Raw genomic sequence first — 19,620 nt, forward strand, 5'->3', positions numbered from 1 at the left:
TCAAGATGTTTTCCTTCACGTTTTTGTCAGCCATTGGTGTCCAAGATATAATTAGAAAGTACATACAAACTTAGAAAAGTTGCATTGGTACTTGCCTGAACTGGAATCGAACCCACGCCCTCATACTCGAGAGGTTGGTTCTTACCCACTAGGCCACAACGACTTTTATTTATATTAAACTAGCTTTTGCCCGCAACTTCGTTCGCGTAGAATAGTGACTACCAGCAGATTTTTGATTTGACCAATAGATGGCGCTATATGTCCGGAATAATTTTATTTTTATTTTTTTTTGTAATAAAAACTATCCTATGTCCTTTCTCAAGTTTCAAACTATGTCTGTACCAAATTTCACACAAATCGGTTCAGTAGTTTAGGCGTGAAGAAAAAACAGACAGACAGACAGAAAGACAGAAAGACAGAAAGACAGACAGACAGACAGACAGAGTTACTTTCGCATTTATAATATTAGTTTGGATGATATTTTACTAATTCGTTTAAAACACAATATAATCCAAAATAACCGACGTAATGTACGTAAATTCAAAAAGTATGATTCAAAATAACCGACGTAATTCACAACCTGGCTCCCAGATATCTCGGTCACCAATAACTTAACATCTATAGTCTATGCAAATGTCGCTAATCTTGTCAAAGCTATCGGGTCTCGGTTTAGTTTTGTGAACTACCAACAAGGCAAGGCTTTGAAGGATTAACTATGTATTCCTTTGTGGTTATATTCTGTGACAGTTAAAATGAGAGACTGGTTGACTAAATAATGGTAAATCGTAGATGTGGAGGTTATTTCAGTTTGTTGAGGGGGACTCCGAAAATCATGTGGAGTTAACAAATAATGAGGAAACTATTATCTCAAAAAAATTAGGACTTTCAAAAGCGTGTGAAGTCATTGTTTATATAAATGGTCTAATAAACGTTTACAACGAAAAAAAATTGAGTATAAAATCTCTTCGAAAAAGCACATTGAGATGTTACTTCTAAAAGCCGTCGTTGGTACTCTTGAATCAGAAAGTTTGTTGGCTTAAATATTTTAAAGTCCTATCTAATAGGAATGCTAGTTCAGATAAGCAGCCATTCCCAGTAAAAACCATTCAAATAAATAACGCTCACCACAGTTTTTTGTGATCTGAAATCATCAAATGACACCTCCCACTGTGTCTGCAGCTTGGGGGAGTGTCTGACTCGTACTGAGTAAAATCCACCAGGTTCCTTCTGGAGCCGTTCATGGACCAGGGCCGCGGTAACTCTTTCAAACAATCCCGCAGCCCCGGCATAAGTTAACACCTGTCGTACAAATATTGCCACTACTATAAAAACAAATGTGTTTTTTCCTCTCTTTTCGAAAAAATAAAGCGAAGGAAACCAGCCGGAAAAAGCTAGTAAGAAAATACAAGGGAAGCCAAATCGCTAGGATTATATACTTACTATAAAGATTTATTAGTATATGCACTTAGGGGGCCCTGTATATCCCATACAAAGCATGGGATATGAACGTAACTGGGTTACTATGAGTTTTTCGTATAAGTATGGTATGAGTGATTTTGAATGATGGATTTCTATAGATACATAGATAGATCGATGCAAAGTCTCTTTGCTCCAAAAAATATGTAAAATATTTTAAAAGTTTACTAAACAAATGAGAAAGAACATTACTTTGTCTGTCTGTAGGTCTTTCTTGCCAAAAGTACTCAGTACTCGACTGTGGAAAGTGATGAAACCACGGAGAACAGCTAGTACTAGTGTCTGAAATTCGCACCAAATGAGAACCCAGCCCAGCAGGCCAATTTCAATGTTGATCATTAAATTTAAACAAAGATTTATTACAATAAAGCATATTTACAATAAAGACAAAAACTATCCTAGTAAAAAAAAACTAATAAGGATCAAAGAATTCATCCCCATCGCTGTCGATATAAATAAGTAATATTTAATTAATAAGTAGTATAATAATCTACATTATTTCAGGTTATGTAAACAATGATACATCTTGATACAAAATAAAAACAATAAGCAACAAAGAAACGCTCTAAGACAAAAAAAATATAGGCCACCCGCAACAGCTAGTCGCGTTTCTCATGGCCAAACCAGCGCCCACCCATCACTTTCCAAGCCTCACCCCACGCTTAACTTTACGCCTCCAGCTCAGTTTGGGCGTTAAAAAATAAAAACTGCCCCAAAGCTGAAGTCAGATCTTTTCACTTCCTGAAGAAAAAAGGCCTTTGAAAAAATCTTCGTACTGAAAAATATACAAAAGGTCACTAGAGCTTAAAAGTGTGGGAGAGAGATGCTATGATGTGCATATTGGTGCGTTAGAGTGAGATGGCTAGCTGAAAATCAATTTATTAGGCAGTGACGTCACGGTGTACGCTTGCGCACTGCGCTTGTTCCCGGGAGAGGGTTGCTCATGGCGGGAAAATTTCCCCCTGTTTGTGGAAAGTGGGGAGAAATATTTTTCGGGGAAAAACCTGTGAGATAATGTATTTATTTATTTGCTGGTTAATAAGTATGCTTGAGTTTAAAAAATGTTTCATGTTTTACATAAGTTTTCCACTATGGATTTTAGATTAAATAAATTCAGTATTGCAATATAGATAGGTATATTAAAGTAGGTAAGCTTGATAATTCTAAAACAAAGATATTCGTAGGCCAAAAATATAATAAACAGAATAATCAATCGTAGTAAGAGGTAAGCATTCAAAGTAAAATTCTTAGAAATTAAGATAAGAGCACTGTGAGTTCAATTATTCCATTTTGTAATTTCATTCAAGGAACACTGATTTTATTTCTTTCATCTTTTCTAAAATGCAAAAAAACTAACCCAAACACAACTTAACATCACAAAATGCATGTAAATAAACAACAAAACGAGACTAAACACTCAAAAATAGAACAGAAAACAATGTCCAACGATATTCGTAATTAAACTCTGCGTGTGGCAACACCGCGCTCATCTGGGCGGCCCGAAATAGTGGCACGAGGGGGGGCATCAGTAGTCGCGGCGGTGCCGCTCACGCCGCCCGCGCTATGGCGTCCGTCGCCGCTTGGCTGCCCTTCGCCCGAGCAGCCGCCATCGGATGGGTTCCCATCGCCACGCACCCGCTGCCGCCGCCCCCAGTCCCCAAGGACCGCCGCCGCGCCGAAGACGAGAAGCTCCTCATTAACGTCTCCGGACGACGCTTCGAGACATGGCGAAACACCCTCGAGAAATACCCCGACTCCCTCCTCGGCTCCACCGAGAGAGAATTCTTCTACGACGAAGACAGCAGAGAGTATTTCTTCGACAGAGACCCGGATATATTCCGACACATACTAAATTATTACAGAACTGGCAAGTTGCACTACCCCAAACACGAATGTTTGACGGGATACGACGAGGAGCTCGCTTTCTTTGGGATCCTACCTGACGTGATCGGAGACTGCTGCTATGAGGACTACAGAGATAGGAAACGGGAGAATGCCGAGAGGCTCATGGACGATAAATTAAGTGAGGCGGGAGATCAGAGCCTGCCCCAACTGACAGACTTGCGGCAGAAGATGTGGCGAGCGTTCGAGAACCCCCACACTTCGACTGCTGCCTTGGTATTCTACTATGTGACTGGGTTCTTCATCGCGGTGTCGGTGATGGCGAACGTAGTGGAAACAGTGCCGTGCGGCCACCGGCCCGGCCGCGCTGGGACCCTGCCGTGTGGCGAGCGGTACAAAATCGTGTTCTTCTGCTTAGACACAGCGTGTGTGATGATATTTACAGCGGAGTACCTGCTCCGACTGTTCGCAGCGCCGGATCGCTGCAAGTTCGTGAGATCAGTCATGTCGATCATTGACGTGGTGGCCATCCTGCCGTACTACATTGGTCTCGGGATAACCGACAACGATGACGTGTCGGGAGCCTTCGTGACCCTGAGGGTGTTCAGAGTGTTCCGTATCTTCAAGTTCTCCAGGCACTCTCAAGGCTTGCGTATCCTGGGTTACACGTTGAAGTCGTGCGCCAGTGAACTGGGCTTCCTGGTATTCTCGTTGGCGATGGCCATCATCATCTTCGCCACAGTGATGTTCTACGCTGAGAAGAACGAGCAAGATACCAATTTCACATCCATTCCTGCCGCCTTCTGGTACACCATCGTGACAATGACGACGCTGGGGTGAGTACTTCAATATTAATTGATTACAGAACCAATCAAAGCTATTGGGAATGTATTGATCGTCATCGGTCAGCGATGCATCGGTATCCATTAAACAAAATGTTGCGCATATCTGACACCTGTCGACGCCATTAAATATGAACGCGGGAAAATATGTGTCATGGCGTCGATTTGCCGTTTCGACACCGTAAAATGTTTTACTTGAAATCGACGTTTTACAAGCGTTTTAATTTCGTGTATTTTTCATTTGCACAGTAGGCATTGTGGGGATTTGAGGACAAATGTTTTTGGTCTCCTGGGAGCTTGTTTTTCTGGTTACGGTCAGCAAATACGGTGCGTGAAATGCGGTGTTTTTATTTAATTATTTGCTGTCGCTGCGGATTTTCTGTCTCGTTTTGCTCTGGAGGGCTGTAAAGCTATATGAGATCTGTGACATTTCAGATTAAGTTATAATTGATGTCGTTTTCTGCTCTCGTTATTGGTTAATGTAAATGTACGGTTTAATGATTTAAGAGACGACTGTGTAAAGATTTTCTTTTGAATCGAAAACAGTATTAAGTTGTAACTTATAATTACACTCTTTGTGTTAAAAGTCGTGCAATTTTATTACTTTTCTCTACATTTATTTGGAAAACATAAAAAATAACTTGAAATCTGGTAATATTGTTTACTGTGCTTACACATTTCTTCATAAAACCAGCTGTTACTTAACTAGCAGCTGTTAGTAGTATAATGGGTTATTTCACTTTCTTTTTGTCATCTTTTGGCATTAAACCAACGCGTAAAGCATAAGTTCATTTGATGTCATAACAGATGAACTGCATCTCGGCTACATCAAATACATTGCAGTTTTTGATACAAAAATTGGACCTGATTTCGTTTTTAATGCAGTATTTTAATATATTCACTCCGTAGTCACTGTTTAGTAGTTTTTCGTGGATTTCTATACACTATTTAACAATTGATTTGCAATTTATGGTGTCATAATTAAGTCTCTAATCTTAAATCAACGGATATTCGGGAGATAGAAACTTGCTGTAAATGATTAAATACCCGTAACGAAATTATTTAAATCTGCATACATTTGACTTATCTTCTTTTATATTAAATTTTCGCAGTACCTACTACATTTGTGTCACCAAAATTATTCATACTTTAATTTCTTTTTAATTTAAAATGGTGTAACACACATAATAAAAACTATATCTACCTATATTTAAACATCTCACATCTTTCCACACCATTAACTCTGCCAACTCCCTCCGTATAAAAGCTAGAGTATAAAACCTTCTTCTTACAAAACTTAAAGGAGAGGATGTATGTACGTCACACGTCAGGCAAGTTTGACAGTTCGCGCTTAACACTCAATATTGATTGACGTTTATATGTGGGAGAGATTTTTAGTTTAGAACAGGTAGCAGGTTAAAATGTAACATGGTTTGAAATATATAAATATCTGTAGCATGTACTAACGTATCGTACCTAAAAGTATCCTATGTTAATCTCTAGGCTACCACTTATATGTGAGGAAAATGTAATCTAAATCGGTTCAGCCGTTTTAGAGTAAAAGAATAACAAACAAACTCTTTTTCGTATTTATAAGAAGTACAGAAAGTAAGGAATGAGATAAAATTATTTTTCGTAGAGGATCTGAACGTCTACGGCGTAGGTGTCCCTTCTGCTACGGCGTAGGTGTTCTCTTTGCTACGAAGTAGGCTTTAACTAGCAGTAGTAGAAAAGGTTTTTTAATTATGATCTTATTTCTTCTTGGTAAGTTGTATTCAAGTATAATTAAAATAAGTTACAATTAATTAAAGAAACTATAAATACCTATACCAATAAATAACATTAAAAAGTGTTAGACAAATTCTATTAGTACTGATAGTAAGTACATATATCGAAATCCAGGACATGATTATTATATCTATAAAACATATAAGTTAATAGTTTTCTTTATAGATATCATTACTTAAGACATATTATACAGCTTAAAGCCCAAGTTCATCAACAACATTACCGTCATTTTTTTTTAACCAATCGTTTACTATGAATTTTTACATTCAATTTTGAAAGTTAACAGTTGTTCTAAAAAAACTGTCATTTTTGCTGTCAGTAAACTTGGCCCTATATCTCATTATAAATTAATTACCGTTTATAAACATTATAAACTAACAAAAAACCTTTATAAATGATAATCAACATGTTTATAGCGTATTTTCGTATCAGGGTGAATGTTTTCCATGCCTCATGGTGTAGGGCTGTCCACTTATGGTAACGTATGTGCATACATTTGAATAACATAGAACAAGCGTGGATTCGAACTTATAACCCTGATGCCATGGTTTTTTACTGACTCAAGGTCGTGTATGTTGGTCTACTAGGCTAAAAATATCTGTCTGTAAATAGATTGAAAAGTTTAGGGCGGGTTTTAGAAGATCAGTTGGTATGTTTTGCATAAATTGTGTCAAAATTGAGCCACGTGCATAGGGTAGTAGATTTGAGAATATAGGATGAAATAGAATTGATTGAATGATTCCTAAAAGGACTTAGTTTTGGAAGATTACTAAAAGATTATTTATGAACTTACATAGTTATATACAAGTAAAATGCATATTTAATTTAAGCTTCAGAATATCTTAAGTTTTGTTTAAAAAAATAATGTAAAAAAATGTTTGAAACATAATTTTTATTGAACAAAATGAGCGTAAAATTATTAAAAAATAAGTACATATTTTTTTTTGAGACCTTCTTGACTATGATTAACCAAATATCCCACCCACTTTACCACTCCAAATACAAGTTTATACACAAAAAGAAAACATCTTGTTTCCCTTTTTATTCCCACAAACACACAGACAGAGTAATATATTGACGTTATTTTGCTTGAAATATGGATCTCGAGGAATGGGTGAGGCTGATTGATGGTATAAGGAATATAATGCTAGTTCTGCTCGCGGCTGCGGCTGAGAAATGGGTGAAAAGAAACTTATAATGATTGGATTGGATGGGCGTGTTTTTTTTTGCTATTGTTAAGTGATGTTGCATACGTATCTATATGATCAGCTCCTGAGCCTTTTACCAACTATGTTGGGGTCGGTTTTCAGTCTAATGTAGTGGAATTAGCATTCTCAAGTACAATTAAGTATATTTATCAGTGACTTTTTCGAGATAAACATTTTTGTCTCGAAAAAGTCAGTGAGAAACTCATCCATCATTAAAATTATAACTTTATCCGTAAACGAAACATGTTTAAACAAGGTGAACTAGATAAATAGGTTTAGTTGTAATTCTCTCGTTATGGGTTAACCAGAAAGTCCGACAACCAGTCTTACCAAAGAGCCCTTACCCGTTTAACTAGGTTGAGAAGGTCAGATAGGCGCTCCATGTAAAACACTGGTACTCACCTGCATCCGTTTAAACTAGAAGCCGACCCCAACACAGTTGGAAAAGGCTAAGGAGATGAGTGTACACATAGTTCCTCGATTAATCTAAAGAAAATTCAGCTCAAATAACTTTTCATTTTCGAAGTTACCGATTGGTCAGTAGTATATTGTGAACATACAATTTGACTATCTTATTTATTACGTCTTCTCAATCGGTAAGCAGATCGATGAAGAACGCCTATCGATTCGATCCTGTACTATATATATAAAAGAAAGTCGTGTAAATTACACATTTAATAACTCAAGAATGGCTGAATCGTTTAAGCTGAAAATTAGAGAGGAGATAGCTTACACCCAGGAGAAGGGCATAGGATAGGTTAGGTTTTTGTCACCATCTGGCTACGTGAAGCAGTTATCTTGGGATGCGGGTGAAACCGCAGGCGAAAATCTAGTTTATATGTATATTTGCGGGCAAAATACTCATGCATTTTGACTACCATGAAGTTACTAGCAGCTAACTTCAGACCAGCAAAGCTATTTAACGCGAAGTGTACACGAGTAAAGGATTACACAGCAATACAATAAACTCTAACAGGATTGTGTTACTGCGATACATAAGTGGTTAAACAGTATTGATTATAACACTGCATATGTGCAGTTAGACATGTATGCAATTTTCTTAGTTAAAGAATAAGTATTATGTTATGTTCGGTTTATTTTTTTCGGCTGGCCTATTTGTTAAAGTACCAGCCTCTCAAGGTTCGATTCTAGGATCAATACAATTTTTCTCAGTTATATGTGATCTTTATAAGATATAGGATACCAATTACGGCGTCTGTCTATAACCTATCTAATGTTTAATTGAAACAGGTAGGTATTAGAGATTCAATTTTGACATTAGCTCTATATAAATTATCCATTGAAAGACAATGGTTAGGTTATAGAAATTCGCAGTAAAAGGCAAAGAAAACAATTTTTTTAGTTACATTAAAATATGATACATTTTAAACTAATTAATGCAACTTTTAGGCCAACTTACTGTTTGGTTAAACCTTAATTCACGATTCAAATTTTCTCACGAAGTAAAAATACATGTTTTTGTATATTATATATATATATTTCTCTGCCTAAATGGGAAATGAGCGTGATATTTCAAAATTATTTATTGAAAGCGTGTTTTATCTGTCCAAAGAAAATCCATCGCCAACACGACTCCATACAAAATTCAATGTTTTTAATGGCATATGGGGTTTCAAAAATGTGTTGTCATTTTATAGTATCGATTATGGGGACTTCTTTTCATGGTTCCCATGATTGAAAAAAAAGTTCAGTTTTCTAAAAATCGACAAAGACAAAATCCGAATCTATAAACTCCTCCTTTTTGGGAAGCTTCTTAAAATACTTTTAGTGAGTTGTCAATTATTAACCTACGACATGTGTTGCTGGGAGTTTGTTGCGCCACTTCTTCTTCCCAGCAAAAACACATAGGAAGTGGTGAAGGGTGGGCGTTTTGGGGGCTGTCTTATGTAATTTTTTTTGACGTTCGGAAAGTGCTGTTTTGCAGCCAAGTTTGGATAAATGAGTTTTGATTTTGATTATCTAACTTCAGAAATGCATAGTTAATTAGCATTGACATTTAATTAGCGTAAACTATGAGGTCCTTAACAGTGACACAAATAGTTAAGGAAAGGAGCCCTTTTTAAAATCTGTAATGTTACATTATTAGCAAAGTTATAAGGAAACTCTTTTAAGGGAATGAAAAATACTTTTTTGAATTAGAAAAATGTTTTTCCGTCAAGAGACCCAGTGGTCCGAATGTAATGAGAATTGAGCCTTTTCCTTTGGAGAAGATTGTATGGTGTTATTAAGTCGTGATAGCTTAATGAAATCCGTTCTTTAATAGGAATGGAAGTGGGTAGAAGGTTTTTTTATGTAAATGGATGTGTAGGTAGGTTAATTTGATTTGAAATATTTTTGAATTGTGGAGTTCGTGGCTACGTATCAGGTTAGTAAATATAGTCCATCATCAGATATTCTTTCTTTTTTCATTGTTTTACTGCAGGGCGCACGCCTATTCTAATACAGAGAAGGAATGCGCGTTAATTACCACGTATGACCAAGGCAGATTGGCAATTTCAGATTCCAAAATCCTTGTTCTATCAAGATGTCTTTCCTGACCTTTACTCAGCCAGTCCCTAAGATATACTTACTTAAAAAAAGGAGGTAGGTATACAAGTAACTTAGAAAAACTAAATTGGTACTAGCCTGGCCTTGAATCGAACCTGTACACTTGTAACTGAAGAGCAAGTGCTTCAAGTACTAGACTGCATATACATATAACTTGTGTACACTTTTAACCAGGTACACAGAAAACCAACCAAAACCACAAGAACCAACCCTTAAATAATAACCCTAACCGCAGGCATGCTATAATTACTTCCACAATCCGCCCCCAGCTACACAGGGTTAAGCAAACTAAATCCAGCTACTTACAGCTCGTCACACGTTGAGTAAACAGCCTCCGGGGATACTACATTTACGAGCTCGTCTGGTGTAGGGTGGTGGGTAAATGTTGATTAAAAATGGAGGTATATGTATGTATTATAAATTAATTGTAACACAAAAAAGTGTTCTTCTTTATTATCTCTTTAAACGCGCTTTTATTAGCTTCACTTGTAACTATGTATATATGAAAGGAAATGTTGGAATCTTAATTTGACCCACTTCCCGCTCTTCGATTAAGATGAAATTTTGCACACGCTCTGAGTTCTGATGACAGTACATGACAAGCGTGTTTTTAGTTTTTTTTTTTTACTATATTTTTTTTCAATATAGATTCATATATCGAAATATGATAGGCCGATATACTACATGTTTGTACTTGGCATATCACTTTTCGCGACTTTTTTACGCTTTAATTTTTTATTTATTTATTTATTTATGATAGGTAACTTCACAGCTTACAGTACGTTACATTAAATCATCATACAAAACATTACGCCAATTATGAAGTACACTAATATAACAATAATGATAATATGTCGAAAGAGTGGCGGATAACAGGCAATGCACTATTATTATTTGTTGTGTGAATGAGTGTGTGTATTTGTGTTGTGAAGGTAGGTGTTGTGATGTGTGAATGTTGATGTTCATCTAGCTGTCTGGCTCTAATGGTGCGACTGAGTCAGTATTGTGATACGATTTTTTAACCCTATCCGTTACGGCTACATAGGGTTAAAGCAAACTAGATCTAGCTACTTACAGCTCGTCACACGTTGAGTAAACAGCCTCCGGGGATCTTGCATTTACGAGCTCGTCTACAGTGGGGATACTTAACATAGTAATGTTACGAGGTAGCGTAGTTTTATATGGTTTGCTGCAGGGAATAATTATGCCTGTATTTGAATAAAACGTTAGGAATATTTATACGACTAATAACAAAGAGGAGACATTTTTTTGTTCGCCTGCTTGTACCCTAAAGGCTCCGAAACTACTGAGCCGATTTGACAAAAAATCACTATTGAGAAGTTACTCTATCACCGAGTAACAGAGGACTATATTTTATTTAGGTACGGGAAGATTTCCCCGGTAAGAGAGTGAAACCGTGAACAATTATTATATTTTCGGGTTTAAACTTAAACGAGACCTCAACAAAATAATGAAACTTTGTCACGTTTTAACTAAACTAACCTAGACAAAATTAACTACATGTTAAAGTAGACACCACTTCAAGTACGGTAATACGTTACTTTCATCCTTGAAGAAGCTCCTTAGGGACGCTCTGAAAACTGAGAAACGACCCCTAAATAAAATTAACAGCACACGTGTTCCTGCCTTATAAAGAAAACATACTTTCAGGCTTAATTTTACAAAGAAAACCTTAAGGTACATCTCGGATACACACACCAGTCGCTCATCACACGCTTTCATTACGTTCCTTAGAAAAGGTTTCATATGTTCCCTTACTGTAAAAGGCGTGATGACAAGGTTAAAAAATAGTGATTCTAATTAGCAGTAGAAATGGATTACCAAAAAATATTGGATCGATATTTTTTATTTTAACAAAACTTCAAACATTTTTATAAGGCATGTACGTTTTGGTTTGTGACATTACGTTTATGTAAAAGTACCTAATTCAAACGTGTTGTATCTTCGTTGTTATTTATTTAAGAAAAAGTACATGTCAATTAATTTAGAGTTATCTAAAACATGGACTGATTACTTTTTTTGATTCGCCGTGCCATGTTGCAAAGTCCACGTGCGGCTGTCGTTTTTCTCTAAAGAGTACCTTTACGACGTGATAAAAATCGTTTCGTTTCTATGTTGTTTAGGAATTAATGAACTGGGCACGTCGCATTTACAATTGACCAAGGTGACCTCTGATTTGTGGGGGCAATTTAACGTGTGTAGCTGTGCTTAACTTCTGAAGGAACTTGGTTTTGTTAGAGAAATGTGTTACTGTGGGTGAAAATTGTGCTTTACGTCATAATTAGGCTTTTTGGAATAGGTAAGTCCCAGTGAAAAAAAAAACATGACAAAAAAACTAAAGCAATATGAATTGACATAACGAAAAGACTTGTCGGTGCTTCACGTAGACAGAAGACTGGCTTATTCTTTGGAAAAAGAATTAGTATTGCCATTCAACGTGGCAATGCAGCCAGTCTTCTGGGCACGTTACCTAATAGTTCGATGCCCAAACAGCACTCTACATATACTTTTATATACGTTCTTTATTTTATTGTAGTTAGTGGAATTATTTTACTTTTAAACATAATTTGACTAGCACAAATATCAATAAGTACTGAAAAAAATGTTGAACTACAAACATTATAGACTAACTTTAGGTTAATAAACTTTGAATGATGAACTTTCTGCATTGGTTCTACCTACCTCTAATATTTTGATATATAAATAAAAGCAATGACCTGTTTGTTTGTTCACCTTTTGCGTACTTTATAAATACTTAATAATCCGTCTACGGTTCACGTGACGAAGCTTGGGACAAACAAATAGCTTTTGTATTTTTCTATTGTGTTTCTAAAGACATGTGAATGGAAAATATGTCAATAGGAATGGCTACAAATTGATTTTTGAGCTTGATTTTTGAGACTTTTAGTCGTATTGTAAAAGTTTTTTTTTAAGGTACAATATAAGCTGTTTTATCGTTTGCATTATTAATTATTTTATATATTATGACCCCAGTTTCCACCAGCGATTTCAGCCCATGGCAACTAATTCTCGCACCCAGTCTAAAAGTAATTTATTTATTTTATTTTAATAGGTACAGTGACAGACCACATACAAAGACAATGAGTATAGGTAGGGCTGCCATCGCGAATTTCGCCAAACCCGGACAAACATTAAAAAAACCCGGACATTTGGCGTATATCGCATTTTTTCCCCGAACGAGTACGATTTTCTTAAACAAAATAATAGGACCTAATTTGTAATCCATTTACTATTAACATGTACCTTAATTCAATGAGGTGCAACATGAAAAGTGTCCGGGATTTCCCCGGACACTTCTTGAAACCCCGCCCGGACGGCCTCCAAACGAGGACAAATCCGGGGAAACCCGGACGGATGGCAGCCCTAAGTATAGGTGAGATAGTAGATACATAGAAATCTGAAGTCCAGTTATTACTTACCGATCCAGTTCCATCACATTCGTTTCAGCTATTTTGCCATTAAGGAATTATAAATAAATAAACAAACTTAAATTTTCATTTTCTACGAATAGTACATCCGTTACAAAGATCATGTTTGCCTTCAATTATGAGTCAAAGAGTCAGTAATTTGCAAAAGAAAAGCAACGCATACTTACTAAACGAAGAAAAAGATTTCCAAGAAAAACATCCATTTAAATTCCAATGATTTTCCAATCTTTTAAAAAATACTTTTCTTATTTCCTCATTTTGTTTACTAAATCATCTGACTAGCCTTTTCTTAACTATTTTGGGGATGGTCTCCAGTCTAAGCCTAAGCATGCATTATGCAGCTGAGTACAAGTAATTTACATGGAGTAACAGTTTATCTGAACTCCTCAACCCAGCTAGCCTGGCAAACCGATACCCCTTTGTAACATTGGTTATCAGACTTTCAGGCTTCTGGCTACCCGTAACAAAGATGTTCAAATGACAGCTTAGATGTAAGAATTTAAAATGCCTTCCGAAATACCGAGGACCTCGCTATGACATAGACGGTCACCCATCCATGGACCAACCACACCAAGTGTTGCTTAACCTTACGATGGATGACCTCTGCAACTACTGTAAGCTGCTACCGGCCGTTCCCAATGTCTATCTTTATTTTGCTAACCAGAGATAGGAATTTACGACATTACGTCTTGTTTGGGGCTTATGTCAAAATTCTATCTTTATCAAAAGATAGATAGAATATAGAAGCGGCCGTTAGCTACGAGCTCATTTATTTACTGAAAGTGAAAATGTAAACAAAAAAGAAAACTCCTCAGCCTTGGGTATTTCGAAATGGTTCGATGTCGCGTTGGTTAGTGGGTCAATGGCGGATCGCGCGTCAGTTGCTCAAGGTTCGATACCTGGATGATGCTATAATTATGCCGGCTACTTAGTGATCAATAGTAAGTGTAAGCGCTAATTATATTAGGAGGATTATAGTCGTGTGTAAGTAGGAGTCAAGTATTGTGTTCGGTGGTAACAGTTGTTATTTAAGATTCTATATCGTCTCGCTAAAAGGATAAATAAACCTTTGTGTAATGAAGTATAGTCTATTTGTAGTTTATTTTAATGCATATTTCATATAGGTATAGTATACATACTTAGCATGCTTGAGACTGAAAACCTCAAAAATGTAATTTTTGATCATTTTATTATCGCGTTTCTAGGAAGACGTCTCGAAGCTAGAATGTTGTAGCTGTAAAAAAAAACAAGATTTCAGGAAAAAATAGAATATATTTAGAGACAAGATATCTCAACATACATATTGTTTTAGCTACTTAGATAATTCTGTACCTAAGTATACAAAAATATTCACAATAAATACTTGATCAATACTCCATCTTACCCCAGCGAATACTCCTTCAGAATCAATGTTTTTTTCATATCAACCCTTTTCTAATACAGTTGGGTTCACATACATTTTTCTGTTTGCTGTTCAAATATTAATATCCTGACCCTTTGGCCCTGTGGGGCAGTTTTCGCGAAATGTGGACCTTTAATAACTCCCCGAGTCTCTATATAGTGCTAAAAGTGTTTAATAACACATTTTAGTGGGAACATTAAACGGGGAACGAATTTACGGTCGTTGGCACAATGTTACTCGTCTAAATTGAGATGAGTGTGTTGGTTTGTTGTACTTTCGAGAGAATGCACCGTTTTGGGTAAAAGCTGAAATAATATCAAATCAAATCGTTTAATTTGGAATAAAAAGGATATGGGTACAAAATAAGATGGATGCATAGAAAGAGAGTTTTATGCTTTTCTCTGGGTATTGGAATTTTTGTGGAAAAATCGTGAATAATAAATATCAATAAATTAACTGCATATGGACACTAATTAAAGTAATTCTACTCAAATAACTATTTGAAGCGAGTAGGGGGTGGACAAAATTTACTTTCGTAAGCCTGAGTTGCACCATTTAACTATGAATATAGTTAAAATAGAAGGTTTTTTTTCATAATAGACTTATTTTACGGGTGCTTTAAAGGTACGTTTTGAGTGCTAACCGACAGCTGCAACTACCGACCGCACATGCCGCGACTGCACAAAGTTGGCCGCAACTGCACTACTGGTGTGTATGTATTTACATGAAACCATTCTGGATCGAAGCGGCAGCAGCACGTGCAGTCACCCTCAGATATCGACCGATTTCATGCAGCCACTGCACGTGCGGTCAGCAGTTGCAGTCGGCAGCTAGCATTCAAAACGTACCTTAACTGTAACAAATTCATAACCAGCCGCGAAATTGTCGCTATTTTCTGCAAAGTATTTTCAGTTGTAAAATCGGTAATTTGACAACTGAAACTAGTTTGGTTATTGCTACAGTCTAATAGTGTAACCAATAATTACTCAAAGTCATTATTTTATTCCAAATAGACCTTTACAGGCTACGAAACGTCACACTATTTGCTCTGTTCCAAAAAGTTGGTCTCATGGAGAAGAACCGGCAAGAAACTCCACTAAATAAAGTTATAGTATTGTTCATTCTCGATGACTATTTATAAAGTACTTTTTCTTATGTCATAAATGTTATGTGGTAAACACACTTAAATTTCAATAACAAAATGGCTTTAAAACTGTTATTTCGATAATAAATAAGTTTTATGAAGACAGGAAAACTTGGCTATAAAGATTTTTAGGTTGAATCAAGATTTTGTTTGTAAAATCGTGGGCAAAATGTGGAATTTTCGGAGTTCGGATGATTCATCTTAAGGTGTGAAAGAAATAAATGTAGCCGTACCGTAAATATAAAATTTCATGAATCAGATTTTTTAGGCCGACTAGTTTTTTTGTAGTTTTGATTGGGCGACTGTTATTTCCATTCACTATAGTAATGTTTCAGTGTTAGATAATTGTGAAAGAAAAAATGTGACAATGTGAATCTATCATATTGTCACAATGGATAAGCATTCGCTTGCCAACTTTTTTATGATATCGAATTTATAATTTTTCATTCATTCCACGCCGTTATCACATTATTTCTTTCATCTTTTTCTAACCTTATCTATGTTTTACATGGCGCATCAGCCTATCTGACTTCTTCAACCCAGATACCCGGCTTCTGACTACCCGTAACGACCGCCAAAGATGTTCAAATGACAGCCGGGACCCACTCGACATAATAAGATGGTCACCTATCCACGGACCTTAAAGGTTGCTCAAACTCATAATCGATCGATCGGCTCTGACTTAGCCAGGAGCTCTTTACAGATATTTTTCTCACCTCAAAGTTAAAATAATCGTTAACCCAGCATACCGACGACCTCAGTCAATCAATATATCGACCTCGGCTGTCCTAACATCGATGTATCGATATAAATTTATCAGCCGTACCCTACCTGCTGATTCCATAATAACAAATACGAACGGTCATTGAACTTGACGTTGAGAATTGATCTTTGAAGGGAAATCTAAGGTCATAGGATTCGAAAATTTGTTTGTTTTTTTTCTGTGAAATTATTTGTTTGTTGATAGAGAATATTTTAACTGTGTTGATAGTCAGTTATTTTTTGGTGTTGTTGTTTTTTTTTGTAATATTTTATGTGTTTACCGCAGTTACTGCGTCATGAGAGAATTCTTTTGCACAAGTGGAATATTCAAGTAAAGGTGTAGGTTATTTTATTGATTAGGGCTATTTTCTTGTTAAGTTTGCAAGTTCATAATAGGTATTTTTAGTATAATTAGCACGACATCGTCTGTCTGTTCACGATACACTCTGAACGGATTTCCATGAGGTTTTCACAAATAGAGTGGCATTGGTCATATTATGCACGTACTTATGCTCTGAATTTAGTTACGGACCACCATTAAGGTTTGTGAGAACTACATATATGAAGAAGATAATAAGTTCAGCCTGATAAATAGCGTCACAAACACACAAAGAAAAAGATCAACATATTCTATCAAAGTACATACAAGTAGGTACTATACAAAGATTGGCAAGCACATTACACCATTATGATTAGCACATTCCTGCCAACTTGAGTAATGGTGTTATTGCCATCGTCTGGCATTTCAGACTCGGTCAGAATAGTTATAGTCACTCTATAAAACGTCTGATGTGATACGCACGTTCGAATTAACATGTTAGAAGTTTTTATTTGTGTTTACATCATCATCTGTCTAGCCTTTTTCTAATTAAGCTTTCAGTATAATCGAATGTAGTTGAGTATCAGTGTTTTATATGGAGCGACTGCCTATCTCAACTTTCCTGTTACCTGGGCAAACTTATACCCTCTGGTAAGACTGGCTACTAAACAAATGACAGTCGGGAGCATCAATTTAACGTGCCTTTCGCAACATGGATAAAGACTTTATGACATAGATGGCCACCCAACCAAAGACCGGCCACGTTGAGAGTTGCTTACCTGTGATCGATCATTACAATATCATAACCAATCTTTTTCGCTTTGAACATGGTTAAAATGTATGCATTATTGAGCTCTGGCAAGCTCGATAAATACCTGAACACTATAACCGGCTCAGCGCGAATTATAAGCTACATTGACGGTTGAATTTTTATAGGCGTTACTTCAAAACAAATTGGAACGATGCCAGAACTATGAAGTTCCAACAAAAGGTTAGTTTTCAGGTTCATTTTGAATCTTTTTCACACATATATTACACTTGTAACTATGTATGTGAGAAAATCTTGGACTCTTAACTAGACCCACTTCCCGGCCTTCAATTAGGATGAAATTTTTCACACGCTCTGAGTTCTGATGACAATACATGACTAGCGTGATTTTAGTTTTTTAAACTATTAATTTTAAGATAGAAGGACATGTGTTGCTGGGGAGTTTACTGTGCCACTTCTTCTTCCTTGTAATAACACATAGGAAGTTAAGGATGGGTGTTTTTGGGGCTTTTTCATGTAATTTTGGCGATCGAAAAGTGCGGATTTTCAGCTTATATGGAACAAAGGATTTTTTTATTTTTGAATGCTAGCTGCCTTCCGCACGACTGCATGGAAACAATGCCGTTGTACCAAAAAACTTTTAAACACTTGTCTAAAAAAATGACAGATTATGACGTAGAAATAAGGTCCGTTTTACAGCCACATTTTTTTTGACAAGTGTTCAAAAGATGTTTAAGTTTTTGTAGTGAGGCCGTTGATATCTAAGGGCTACTGCATGTGCTGCTGCCACTTCGATCCAAAACGATTTCATGTAGATACATACAAACCAGTAGTGCAGCTGCGGCCGACTTCATGCAGGCGCGGCATGTGCGGTCGGCAGTTGGCATTCAAAACGTACCTTTATTCGTACATAGAGTTAGCGTGATCGTTATTTGAGATTTAACGGGTTTAGGCTTGAGTTTAATTGGTGTGAAACAGGTTTAATTTGTACACTGGAGTGTAGAAATATTGAGTGAGCTAAAAAATATAGTTAACAAGTATTCCAATTTGTTCCAAAGTTTTAATCTTTAGGAATACCTACATACATATGTATATGGTGACTACTTTGACACATATTCATAAACTACTTTATTTGATAGATAACCTAGACTTAATTTTATTTCATTTCATTTCATCTAGGTAATAAATAAGAAAAACAATAAGACTATAAACTCTAACAAACAATATAAAAACAAAAACACAATTATTTTTCTAACAAACGTTGTTCTTGCCCATTAGGGTACAATAAAAAGGAATGAATATAACAACAGGTAATATTATAGGCTTATACTTAAGTCATTTCAACTTTATGTAAGTAGGACAGCACCTGTGATAGCTTTATTATATTATACCAGGAGTCCATAGTAGGTAGTAATCAATTACCATCAGCTTGGTGGTTTCCCATGCAATAGCATTAAAAAAAAACAATGGATAAGATTGTGCATTTCATAAGATAGCAATGTTATAGTTATTGGTAATAATGTGACTTATTATTTTCAAAACATACGGATGAGTAGAATCAATTAATGTGGATTTTTGTCATAGACATAAATTAATTACTAACATCCGTCCATGATTTACGGCAATCACTTTTGCGCACGCGGAAAAAATAGTCTTTAACTTTTCTGGACTTTACGAAACTGAAAGATTTTTCCAAATCATATCAGTGGTTCTTAATATATTGTATTCATTAAAACAAACAAACAAATTCTTCCGCGTTGTCGCAGTCAACTCATTTATTTCATTCAGCCTTTTACAAGCACTTATTAGTGTCAAAAATGTTAACAAGTTTGTTTCTAGTTCCCTATTCTAAAAGTAGCTTTTCATAAGCAAGAAATTCCATGGTTACTCTTTAGGTACCTTGCCTGTCAATGATTTCTGAACTTATTCTTCTGTATTTTACCTACACCATAACAGAAGTCTTACCTACAGTGCGACCATGAAATATAACGTACACAAAATATTTATAAGTACACAAATATACTATAGTT

General features: G+C 36.0%; 1 protein-coding gene across 2 annotated transcripts in view; it reads left to right on the top strand.

Moving 5' to 3' along the window:
- The first annotated feature begins 3,039 nt into the window (after nucleotides 1–3,039).
- Nucleotides 3,040–19,620, top strand: part of LOC124642691 (potassium voltage-gated channel protein Shal) — a 91,349-nt gene continuing 74,768 nt past the window's right edge. For both annotated transcript variants that reach the window (XM_047181293.1, XM_047181292.1), the window contains exon 1: nucleotides 3,040–4,154. In XM_047181293.1, coding sequence (XP_047037249.1) covers nucleotides 3,040–4,154 — 1,115 coding nt within the window. The remainder of the gene's footprint in view (nucleotides 4,155–19,620) is intronic.

This window comes from Helicoverpa zea, chromosome 25 (genome assembly GCF_022581195.2).
Source record: "Helicoverpa zea isolate HzStark_Cry1AcR chromosome 25, ilHelZeax1.1, whole genome shotgun sequence".
NCBI lineage: Eukaryota > Metazoa > Arthropoda > Insecta > Lepidoptera > Noctuidae > Helicoverpa > Helicoverpa zea.